The following is a 12,863-nucleotide window of genomic DNA, read 5'->3' as shown; positions in this document are numbered from 1 at the left end:
TTTTCAGTGGTAATTCAGTTTATTAGAAATAGCAAGCAGGATGAGAAACCTTCAAAATTCTGATACCAATTACCTTCATTATTTGATCCAGATAATTTTTTAGACGAACATTTTCATCTCTTTCTTGCTGGAGTGAGTCTGATACCTCTACATACTGGGAATAGATCTAAAATTTTCCAAATCATTACAAAAGTATGTATTAGACAAACAAAAAAAAACACACACACACGAACAAAACAAACAAATATGGCAAGGGCAATAAATTGAAAAACATTTAACCTACATGTACATGTACACAGTTGTTGTTGCAGTAGAGATGTCAGAATGAATGAACGACGCCATTCCACGTTTGATAAGATTACAGACCATAGAAAAGGGACCTCAATTTGTTTTTTTACCACAACAAAAATTCAATAACACACTTTTTGTCAAAGTTTTTTTAGTGATCAAAAAGACCAATGGAAAGAGCGCGCTTGTTGACGTCAGCTTATTGGTCTGTCGTCTTACCGATGATGAAAATTGACCAATCAGTGTGTGAGAAATTAACAAATGTGTGGTAAAATAATATTATTTTTTCAATACCAAAGACATTACTTACTTCAGTGAGAGTCATTCCTGATTTCAGTAAGGAACTTGTTGCTGCGGCAGTAGGTGATAATGCACTTAAGCTCTCCGACGTCATGGGTGCAATACCTACGTTAACAAATCTGGCATCAGTACAGTCATTTTTGCATTACTTATTCAGGTTGTGAAGTTCCTTGGCAAAATCTGAAGCATGTGGTGAAGTTGACAGGTATGTGGCAATAAGCCACTCGACTTGTGAATTTCAACACCTGACATTCTTGGTACTTAAGTTCAGGTTGTAAATAAATACTTTGTGTGATTGTGAAAGAGGGTCATTTTGGAAAACTTACACTGACTTTGTTCACCAAATAATATATGAAAATAAACTATTTTTATATCACAATATTATGAAAGTGGTCAATACTATCGGCATTCAATACCTCTCTGTCTTGCAGCTTGCAAAAGGTCATTGGCATTCTCAAGTTCATTTTCAAGTTTGGCGATTTTGTTATCTAGAAATATAGCAGGAACAGGTAATGAATAAATCAATGAATTAATTAATTAATAAATGACATGACCCAAATCATGACTACAACAATATTTTGTACATAATGTACCTGCTTCGTACAAGCAATACTTACTTAATTCAGATAAAACTTTTTCATTCGATTCTTCCTGTTCTTTCAGCTTGCTCTCAGATTCTAGTCGAGCTAAACAAATGCGAAACACAATTAACAAAAGTCTTAAAAATTTGATTTTGGCTGCAAGGATAACAATTCGATATTCATGATCAGCTATAAATAGTTCACTGTCATAATAACAGTATATTAACTATACCTTCCTCGGCATTTTTCAAGAACTTCTGTAACTCTTCCATAGCACTCAGCATCTCTTTACACTTTTTGGTGTTTTCTGCAGCCTCATTCTGAAAGAACAAATGTCAAAGAATGTATGTATTTTGTGCCAAGCATTATTAATATAACAGACGAGTGTTGAGCCATACAAATTCACTCATGATTGTAAGCAGCAGTGCTGCTAGTGCAGTTTTCGTATGACTGTGAAAAATTCACGGCAGAAACACGGCCATGACACAGCAAGGGATTTGCCAGACCAATCACATTGCACGATAATTTACTCTCCATCCAATCAAATACCCGGAACACGGCACAAACATGGCGTGGACACGGTCACGCCAAGGTCACGGCAATGCCACGGCAATGCCAGACCAATCACATTGGAAAAATCAGCCAATTAAAATTCTAGAAAGCATCATGGTTACGGCACCTCATGGCACTGAGCTTTTCACTGTCATATGAAAACTGCACTAATGTGCAGCCCGTAAAGTGCAGTCCTTGACTTATATAAATGTAAAGCGCATTGAGAAAATTTAAAATGTGCAATATAAGACTCCCCCCCCCCCCCCAATGTGAAATGACCTATGTATGAACTCTCTCCCCCTATTATAATTTTTTCACTGTATCAATGAGGTTTTAAAGTTATCTTGCAAGTTTTGTATCATTCAGAGGAAGATTATACCTTGTATAAATCAGCTAATTTGGATTGTGAAGCTAGCTCCATCTTGTATTGTTCATCAGACTTGACAAGTTCATATCGTACCTTTGCCAAAATTAAGGGAAATGCATCATCAATCAATCAACTTTATCAAGAGAGGGTGACACATGAGAGCCAGCCCGTACTGCTCAGAACAAGTTACATGGTTGGATTAAAAAACAATAGATTGATCATCCAAACAATAGCACTAAACCTAACCTTACAAAAGCGGTACTGTACTTAGGGAGCAATGAAAATCAAGATTTCGAGCGGTACAGGATTACTCACACATTACAGTGGTAACTAAGCACTGATAAACTTGTGGCCTCTATGTTTAGCGTCTCTGAATATGACAGGACTATCATTTCAAAGGCCTAAACATATGTACACGTTCTCCTGCACAAAAGTTTGGTGCCAAACCATCTGAGCCAACCGGGAGGCAGTAAATAACTTGGAATTTACTTTAATAACTAGTACCACTTTTTCACTTTTTCAGGATGATTACGTTGAAATCTCATTATCACAAATCTCCTGTGAACTGAGGAAAAGGTTAGGAGGATTCTAGGGTAAAATCGTAGTGACCTAAGTCCATTGGACGTGCAAGATACATGTAACTGGCAGACAACACTGTAGAATATTTTTGATTGAAGTTGTTGTGTTATCATGTACCTCTTTCAGCTTCTCCATGTAGGACTCTACTTTTGATTCCATCTCAGCTTCCTTTTTGTAGGAATCTTCAAGTAATGTCTTGACATGCTTAAGCTGGAATAAGCAACCACACAATATCAAAACTAGTTGTCATAGTTACTTCATGCTGTCAGCTACAAGAATCCTCAAAAAAATTGTCAGCAGCATAATGTGAATGAAAACTAAGAATTTTATTATCTAGGGAATTCATGTTTCCGACTTAGACAATTGGGAACTAATCACTATTGCAGCAGTTTTCCCAGTGGAATTAGAATCTTGTCCTACAAACGAGTACTACACAGTACATCTGTTGTAAAGAGTACTACAAGGATTAAGAGGCAATTTTTTCCCAATCTTCACTGGACAGTAAACAGAAACAATTAATAATCATTTTTTTGCAATCAGAGTTTTAAATTTTGAGATATTCTAGCTAATTTGTTGAGCTTGTGGGACATAGCAACGGTAACTAAGGGAAGTTGAAACCATAAGTGGCATAGGGTCTGAAATGGAAAAAACATTGCACCACAATGAATAAGGTCCATAACTGGTACTTTAAATTACTATACCTCATCTTGCTTCTCATCCAACTGACTTTGAAGTTCTATCACTTGTGTTGACTACATATCAAAACAAGATTAGAAAAAGGATTAGTTATAAATGTCAGCAGGCTGCCTCTTTAAAAATCAATTTAGTTTAAATTAATTCTTTTCAGTAATGATGATTGGTTAAAGTTAAAGTCATATCTACCTTGTCTTTCCTGATGGTACACAGTTCTTCTGTCTTGGCTTTCAATTCTTGATTGAGCCATTCATTCTGTTTCTTCAACAACTCTGTTTCTTGCATCAAGCGTTTTTCTTTAAACTAAGCAGTCAGAATCGTGTTAGAGTCGTAAAATAAAGTAAAAAAGAACCATGTTGGAATCGTAAGATAGAGTAAAAAGAACTTGCTGCATAAATTTGGGAGTAGAGTTTCTTGTTTTTTTCTTGTGGTTCAAAGTTTTTTTTCCCAGGTCCTAACACAGGGTTGTCAATAAAATTTTTGGTAGGCAGTTATAGAATTAAAATAGGCAGTAAACTGGAAATCACTGGAGCATGTAATTGAGGCATACTTGTAACCAGTCTCACTCTTCTCACAAAAATGCAAGATCATCGTAGTTTCGATTGTGTTGCTTTTTTCATAGCACAGCAACAAAGATTGGGTTAAAATTTATTTTAAAGAACTTTAATCAAAATTTACAATTACATTGGGAAGTGGCTAAGTAGGCGGCAGAATTAGCAAGAGTAGACGGCAGAATCTGCCAGTTGCCGGCTTCTATTGAAAACCCTGTAACAGGTAACCAAAAACAACTACATTTATTTACCATGAAAGACGTTTCTTGACTTTGAATTTCATCTAGCTTTGCCTGGTTAAGAGTACAGAATGTTAACCTAATGCTACAAGATTAATTTTTGACATACTTTACAGATATAATAATATCTGCTTTGTAAAATCATAGTTATAATCTTATTACACATTTTCAGTGAATCTAGTCGTCAGCTTACCTCAGCTTTGCATTTTTCCGAGTTTGCATTTGATAGTTTTTCAGACATATTTTTCCATTCCTCTGTGAGATAAAAGAATAGATAACATGTAAAGAGAGATGCTGATAACAGAGATCCTATAGTGTAATTCTATAATCAGACCTGTTGTATTATGAAATTCAAAAAGTACACACCATTTAGGCCTTCAATCTCTTGTCTTTTTCTTTCCAGTGTTGCAAGAAGTTCAAGTTTTTCAGTTTCTAGCTGTTCATTCAACTTGGCAACTCTTGACTGAAATTTAATACCAGAATAAAAAATGTCATAGCTTATCACCACTGCAAGTACAGCAGCTCAACAGGGTCAAACTGGAAGCATGTGAAGGCACGTCTGGCAGCCACTATACAGTCCATGTATGACCTCGGAGCACACCTCTAACCAGTTTGAATTAGTTAGGGTTGATTTGAGAGGAGGGAGGAAAAACCGGGCGACCAGAAAGTATGAAATGCTGTACCCACGACACCTCATTTTTATTTTGTTTTTAGGTTGTCTCCAGAATACTTTTTTAACTTTATCCCCTTTATTTCACATGCTTTCAGTTTGGCCCCATTGAGCTGCGCCGTTGCTGTACTTATAGTGGTGATTAGCAATAACAAGTTTTTAGAGTTACGTAAAAGGAAATATTCTACAATAGAGGTTTTGCACCATCATGTGATGGCAGCCATGTTAGATGGCAGGAGCAATACAATCATTTTATATGAGAAGGAATTCGATTCCCGAGAGCACAGGGATTCTATTGTTCTGCCATCTAACCACAGGCAGCCCAAGATGGATTATGGCACCAGCACGTGATGGTGCAAAACCTCTATATGACCACTCTAACAATGGCTATACAAATGTCAGTTGATTCATTGTTCAATATTATTACTTGACACTTTGACGTTTTTACTTACATAATTAGTTGAAGCATCTTCTTTGATTCCTTCAACTTCTTGTAACCTTTTTTGTTTATCAGCAAGAGAAGTACCTGAAGCCAAACAAGGCAAGAAAGTAATGAGTAAACACTTTCCACAACAAGTGAATGCTATTTTATCTTTCAATAGTAGACCAGTTTCAAGCTCCAAATTACCAAAGGTGTTCCTCGATTGCAAACTCATTTACTCAGAGATAGCTTCGAATCAGTCTCAATATATTCACAACTACCAATGGCAAAGTAAAGAATACATGACTTCAACAATACAGATGTACAAACACTTTAAAATTCCATGGACCTTTACTGGAACACACGAATATTCTGTGCAAAATCAGGCTAACCCTGAGAAACAGAGCTAGAGCTCAAAATTGGAGTATTTTATACTAAAATGACAACTACAATGAAGACTACTGGTAATTCCTGTAAAGCCCTGAAAAGGAGTGTGTCCATCACTCCAAGTAAGTGTGCGAGCACCTACATGTACAAGCAGAGGGTTAACTTTAATTAGAAGCCCTGGCTTTTATCAATATATTTAATTATTTTTGAATATTGCTGAATAAAGATACTCGTAGCAAAGGTTAACCTGTTTCTTCCAGCTCTTTAGCAAGTTTGGCATTTCTCCTTGTTTCAGCCTCCAGCTTTGTGTTGCATGTTATGAGCTGTTTTTCCAACTGGTTAAACTGTTGTTCTGTGGAAAAATTTGGAAGTAACAAAAATTAGCATCAAATCTATGAATGGGAGAGGGCACGGTAGCTTTTGGTGCTTTTCAACCAAAAATTGCCATGAAGTTGCACAAAATCTCAAATATGTTCGAATTGTGTGATGTTCGCCAACTGTTTACACAAGCAATTTTAGGTTGTAATTGTGGCACAACAATCACACTACAAATTAATATCCCCTGAGTAAAAGGCCTTTAGTGATAGACCAGTATTAACGAAAAGTGAGGTTTTGAAAACCAAACACCACAAAAAGTAATTTATTTCAACCTAATTTCAGAATTGTTTGTATCAATTTTTAGACCAATTAGTAGGTTTATTACTAAAACAATTAGACCTCAGGGTCTGCAAATCGATAGAGAGTTTTAGATTTACGTTCACGGCAAACGTGAAACGTCAGTTGACCAGTAAAAACTTCTTTTAAATTACTGAAAAAGAATTGCAAAAAAGTCCAAGTAGAAGAAAAACAAAAGAGTATTTGCGCTTGGTGAGAAGGTTTGTAAAATGTAAAGGAAAATAAAGGAAAACTATGAATACGTGGTCAAGTTTGCCGTTTGCGGGGAGAAAAAAAAGTCAATCGAAAACTCTCTAATAGGCTATTCAGCCTTCAGTCTCATGGGCTTTGGTCTAATTGTTGAATATACTTCCTTCTACTAAAACACAGGGATACAAGCACTTATATTTTTGACATGTAGCATGCATAGCTGCTGAGTAATATGCTTCAATCACATAGCACACCTAGCATAGTTGCTATTTTCCCCTCTTGGTAAGGTACAGAATTCTGCTTTTGCTTCGTCAGAGAGCAAGAAATAATTGATGACTTCCATTGAGCCCATCACAGCACACAAAGTTACTGCCAATAAGAATGCTTGAACATTACTTGAGAAAAAAGAAATACTGAAGTACAGTACTGTCAAAAGCTTACTACTCTAAGAATACAGCAATTGCATACTTAATCTTTGACGTGATGAGTATTGAAATACTTTGTAAGTTCGATATCTTTGGTTTTAGCAAAAAATGCATAAAAGATAAAAGATACAGGCCTGAAATCTTGAAAATTATCTTAAAGGTTTAGAACCTCGTATGATGACAAATTCCATCCCTTTTATACATTCGACACAACTTCGACCTGTCATTTGTCAAACGCCATCATCTTTGCTCCCCGACTCAACGCAAACTTCACAACTATCCATTTCAGTACATCCACTAAAAGCACAACTACTACTCTTCAAACAAAGCCGCTAACATTTTGCTGGATCCACAGACCAAAACAAGTAAGTTCCACAAGACTCACCGGCGTTAACACGTGCACGTCGTAAACTCATCATCTCCGTCCGCCATTTTTGATCTTTATTGCTTTGTTCCTTCAAGTACAGAATAGATCTTTTAACCAGATTATTAACATCTTCATTGATATCTGAAATTCTAATCAAAGTTTCTTTTGGAATGCCAAAATGAAGCGATAAGACCTGAAAACCATCGTCTCCTTCCAGTTCGACGTTGGACGCCGCCATTTTGAAAAAGATTGGCGCGTTAGCCTGCAAGGAGTTGTGGGATATATATAGCTTTTGGTACCAGCAACAGGACCGTTTGCAACACAGGTAAACCATAACACCACATGTGTCTGTATAAATATTTTGACTCTTTTTCAGTCATATTTGCTTTAATGTATTATTCATCGTTATTGAACATTTAAAATTTATATGTTACATAAAGTATATCATTTTCTTTATTTCCCTTCCACTCTTCAAGCATTCTAAATTTTGAGGTTCTCACTCCCTTCTTGAACCTTTTCCAAACAGTTTTGCTTGACGGACTAATTCTCTGAAAACGTGCAAACAAAATTAACTGAAATATTTTGTATAAATTTGATGAAGCTGTCATCAGTTTATATTAAGATCAAAAGGTGACGTCAATCCAATAAAACCATATTTGGTAAATTTCGAATGTGACGTCACAAAGACATCAAAATGATTTTTTAGTTCAGAAAAATCACTAACAATTAGATCAAATTAAGATACTTTTTACAAGCGCAAACTCATTTTACTTTTCCATTTTACTCTTCCAATATTGTTTTACAAACATTTTCACGTTTTACTTTTCCAAAGTAAAATGTGAAAGTGTTTGTAAAACGATATTGGAAGAGAAAACATACCAACTTTTCTTATAAAACAGGTAGATAAATAATAGGGGCATCTCTTTATTTATGTCTTTATTATCAGCCGTAGAAATCGGAACTCGATTTCCATGTTCTTGCAGTTTTTTGTACGTTCTTGTACGTTTTTTGTAAGTTCACTGAAGTTACTGAAACGCTTCTTGATCGACGGACTTTGTTGTAAAGACTATCTAATTGGTAGCAGAAATTCTAACTGATTCCAAATCCCATGCTACGGTTTTCTTATATAGACAAGTGATTATTGATTAAGCACATACACCTAATTGAAAAAAACGTTTTCGGGTTCAAAAAAAGGTTATGTCATCAAAGCTAAGACCGAAGGGGAGCATGGGAAGACAAACAATTATGCTAATTTCATGCGTGTTGCAGTTTTCCCTTCCGGTTCCTGTGCACATTTTATGCATCATGGCTTTGGCATGTTGTTAATCTAGGTCGACCTACTTTGCTCTACTGTGCATTGTTACATGTCTATATCCAAATATTGCACATTTCGGAGTACCCAAAATCCTTTTCAGTCTTAGCTTCGATCATATGACCTTCTCGAACCCGACTACGTTTTTTCAATTAGGTGTATATTCAATGGAATCTTACTCTGATAGCTTTCTGCACATCGTATACCGTGTAGCTGCAGTTCAGTACCGTATGCTTCGCACTTTTTTACATGTAATTCTGATTCTATTCTCTCGTTCATTCTCTTCAGTTGTAAAATACGCGAGTTGATTAATTCAAACATAGATAGCTAAACATGCAGGCAGAGAACAGGCAAACTCTTCAACACCTATATATTGTTCTCCAAAGTTTGTTTTTTGTTATAGTTAATTAAACTTTGCATTCGGTGATTGACAAAGGATTGGCGATTGTGTTATCAGACGAGATAGATATCTAGATTGATTACTTGGGTTAATCAAATTTAATGAATAGGATTCAAATATGATGATTTTATCTAACTTTGAAAAATTCAGAATGAATACGAAAAGCCAGATGGAAAAGAAAGACAAACAACTCGCGTTTGCATCACCAGAGCAGATCGAAGTCCATAGTTTTCCCAAACTGTCATCCAGAATGGCGAAAGAGAACTTCAAGATCATAATACAAATTTGTCTCGCGTACATTTTTATCGCTGTGTCAACACAAGATATAATGGAGAACGAACTTTCGAGGACATTCACCTTTGCAGCAGTTGTAAATACCTCCACGAGTAGTCTTGATTCTGAAGATCAAGTTCTAGCAAGACACAAAACTAGAAGTGCTGTAGATTGTGCCCACAAATGTCTGGCCAACAAACAGTGTCAGGTGATTGGTTTTAACACCAAGTCAGGCGTTTGTTGGCTAATGAAGAGTGCTAACAGAAATGGAATTTTGATGAAGTCAGAAGAGAATTTGACACTCATAAAGGTAATCAATTGCTATGTTTTTCTCTTGCTTGTCAGTCCCATTTCGCCGTACGTTCAGTCAAGTTTCCCAAGTTCGGTTGCCACCTACTCTCTCTCTCTCTCTCTCTCTCTGTAGTTCTTTTTTCCTGCCTTCTTTCTTTATTTACTTTTCTTTCTTTCTTCAATTCTGTCTCTTCTTTGTTACTTAATTCGCCGTGTTAGACATCTGCTTTGTAGACTAACGTTCATTAAAAACTAGGTTTTTTCGAAAATATATTTATATATTAGTAAACATATTATTTAAATATAGAAATATGTATATATTAATTAAATTAGTTATTATTAGATAGACTCTAGTTAACAAATCTCATAAGTTATTCCTGTCCATGATTACTTAACATTTTTTTCAGGTTGAATTATTTGACAGAGCTCCAGAGGAGAAAGGTATGTAACTGCAAACTACCTGACTAAGGTCCCCTTTTCCTTGCCATCCACCTCGGGTTATTTGATCGAATGATTATGGATTTCGGGTTCCTTCCTTCCTTCCTTCCTTCCTTCCTTTATTTCTTTTGTATAATTGTTTCTTTGGGGAGAATCGCGTTCAATTTACCGGCCATATTACAATGTACCGAGAGTTAAGGTTCCAACTTAATCGGCTGGTGCTTCCCGGGGGGGGTACTCCGCCAGAATTTGGGTAGGGGTGTTCCGCTGGGATTCTGAAAGAGGTACCTTGTTTATGACAAAAGATATAATTTATTACACTGAGTTCCCGTTTCAATTATCATGTCATCTCGCGTATCGTTTTTTTACGACCATAATAACCAGTTTCGGTCAATACGAAAGTAGAAACCCTGAATATGACAGGAAACTCAGGAAGAACTTGGAACTTGAGTAAAATTGCATACCCTGTTTATGACAAGAAGCTCGAAAAACCATACCCTGTTCAGCGGATCATCCCCGTATATATAGTCCATATTGCTTCCCCCTATATTCATCTCGGGTGCGTGTTTTTTTCAGTACGCTTTTGAAATTTGGTCTTAATTATTCATTTGTGAGTTATCTTTATTACTTATCTAGTGTGCTCTTTCTTATAGTTTTAATATGCTAGCTCGGAGTTAAAATTAATCGATAGTTGAAACTGAAGGATGATTGATATTTTCTTTAAATATAAATATTGCTGTATTTTTTCAAATTGCAGTCGAAGAATTTTCATCATGCAAAGAAGCGTTGGATAAAGGAAAGTAAGTTACACATGAATGTCGAGTCCAATATATTATTCAGATGATCTATTGACTATATTGGTTTGATTGCAGATCTAAAGGCAATGGAATCTACAATCTCAAGACCAACCAAACCTCAACCACTAAGACGCATTGTCACATGGACAAGTTAACCAACTGCGGCGGTGGGGGATGGACGCTGACCATGAAGATCGATGGAACTAAGGTAAGCAATAGCTGCATGGGAAACCATGGTAACAGCAGCGTGACGTGCGGTTTTCTTATTTTCAGGACACGTTTGACTCAAAGTCCTCCTATTGGACAAACAGGCAAGCACTGAAGGCCGAGGAAGGACTGGGATTAGAAGACAGGGAGTCCAAGCTGCCAACTTATTGGTCAACCCCGCTGACCAAGATCTGTCTCGGGATGAAGATAGACAATATTACCAATTGGTTAAAATTAGAATTACAGAAGCATGCTGCCTCGCTTCATGACGTCATATCCACAGGGCACCCAGCATACACTCATCTCGGGCTAGACAAATGGAAACATACCTTCATACCAAATATTCGAGGCCAAAAGATAAAAACTCCCCTTGAAGGTGTTGACATTAGTTTGAAGGATCCCAACAACGACCAGGCCAGGGTTAAACTAGGTGTTCTTTATCGAGTTCAGTACCCCTCAGTGACATATCTGGCGTATCTTGGTTTTGGAACCTGGGGCGGCTGGCACCAGGAGCGCAAGATAGATGTTTCTTGTGGTTACGGCAGAGAATATCATAAAAAGCCTTATTATATAAAGAATCCCGCTTTTTGTTATATTCTTGTTCAGTAAAACAGATTGACGTGCTGGCCTGCCTAACGCACACGCTTGTTTTTTGTTGTATCTTTCAGCGTAATGATAGCATTCATTTATTCTTTATTTCAATCTAACAATTTATTTAGGTCCATTGTTAATACATTAATTGCCTGTCAAACAAGTTTTTTTTATATGTGAGTCATCAGGTAATCGATTCGTTTGTAAGCCATCATGACTGCCTGATCGATTCGTCTCTTATTAAACCTCCAATAAATCTTAACTGCAGGGAATGATTTGCTTTATTGTTGTGTTTATGTACTCCTAGAATTTTAGTTTGATGTTAAAACTCGGATCATTCTATATTTGCAACATGAAACACTCACGGATCTCTCAAGGGGATCTCTCAAGGATACTGGTCTTCGAGTCTCGATTTTCAAAACGAGTCTCGATTTTCAAAACGTGTCTCGATTTCCATGAACGAGTCTCGATCTCTAACGACATGTCTCCAATTAAGGGAGAGAATAACACATCAAACGAACCGCTTAACTCACATAAGCGGTTCATATTGACTACGACCCCAGGCTTGAATGGCATACCCCTAAACCCGGACTCGGACTCGGACTCGGACTCGGACTCGGACTCGGACTCGGACTCGGACTCGGACTCGGACTAGATGAGTAACATGTAGATGATATATTTTTAACTAGAACTGAAGTTAAGACTTATTAGAAAATTATTTCACGTCTTGGTCAACTCGATCCCACGATTCATACACATCAAGATATTTTCAGTTGGTAAATATTCAAACAGTCTGGCCCTATCTAAAGATCAGCTATTATTACGAATAACGCCAAATGAGTCGTGTCCTGATATTATTTTGTGTAATATTTATCATTTTTATATATATATTTAATTTTTGGTCCTATTATATATATATGCATTTTATTTTTATTTTATTTTATTTTATTTTATTTTTTTGAGTCCGAGTCCGAGTCCGGGTCCGGGACCGGGACCGGGTTTAGGGTTATGCCGGCTTGAATTTCATGAAATAATTGCCTTGAAGAAAGGACGTAATTAGAACTAAAAATCAATCAGTCAAGAAACAAAAATGGTATAATAGTCATTTCAATCTTTCTCCATGACTCACACGGCGAAACTGTCAAAGCAGGACACGGCGCAGGTGGTTTCATTTGAATATTGAATATTTTCAAGTTTCAACTATAATATTGAACAGGGCGGTCAATGGAAATCTCATGTGCGAATTGATAAATGCCGTACTTTACACATC

General features: G+C 36.5%; 1 protein-coding gene across 1 annotated transcript in view; it reads right to left on the bottom strand.

The window, feature by feature from the left end:
- Positions 1-7,522, bottom strand: part of LOC116291516 (nucleoprotein TPR) — a 42,971-nt gene extending 35,449 nt beyond the window's left edge. Inside the window, exons 1-15 of the mRNA XM_089033355.1 lie at positions 7,303-7,522; positions 5,876-5,980; positions 5,273-5,346; positions 4,517-4,613; positions 4,344-4,405; positions 4,163-4,204; positions 3,550-3,663; positions 3,369-3,419; positions 2,785-2,877; positions 2,101-2,181; positions 1,402-1,489; positions 1,206-1,274; positions 1,005-1,076; positions 599-693; positions 74-166 (exon numbers count right to left, since the gene is read on the bottom strand). Coding sequence (XP_088889481.1) covers positions 74-166; positions 599-693; positions 1,005-1,076; positions 1,206-1,274; positions 1,402-1,489; positions 2,101-2,181; positions 2,785-2,877; positions 3,369-3,419; positions 3,550-3,663; positions 4,163-4,204; positions 4,344-4,405; positions 4,517-4,613; positions 5,273-5,346; positions 5,876-5,980; positions 7,303-7,522 — 1,356 coding nt within the window. The remainder of the gene's footprint in view (positions 1-73; positions 167-598; positions 694-1,004; positions 1,077-1,205; positions 1,275-1,401; positions 1,490-2,100; positions 2,182-2,784; positions 2,878-3,368; positions 3,420-3,549; positions 3,664-4,162; positions 4,205-4,343; positions 4,406-4,516; positions 4,614-5,272; positions 5,347-5,875; positions 5,981-7,302) is intronic.
- Between the last annotated feature and the right edge of the window lie 5,341 nt (positions 7,523-12,863).

This window comes from Actinia tenebrosa, unplaced genomic scaffold (assembly GCF_029948245.1).
Source record: "Actinia tenebrosa isolate PJP-AT-01 unplaced genomic scaffold, QUT_ActTen_1.0 PGA_scaffold1__47_contigs__length_23844297, whole genome shotgun sequence".
Classification (NCBI taxonomy): domain Eukaryota; kingdom Metazoa; phylum Cnidaria; class Anthozoa; order Actiniaria; family Actiniidae; genus Actinia; species Actinia tenebrosa.
The sequence above is the reverse complement of the archived record's forward strand: the minus strand, read 5'-3'. Positions and strand labels throughout refer to the sequence as shown.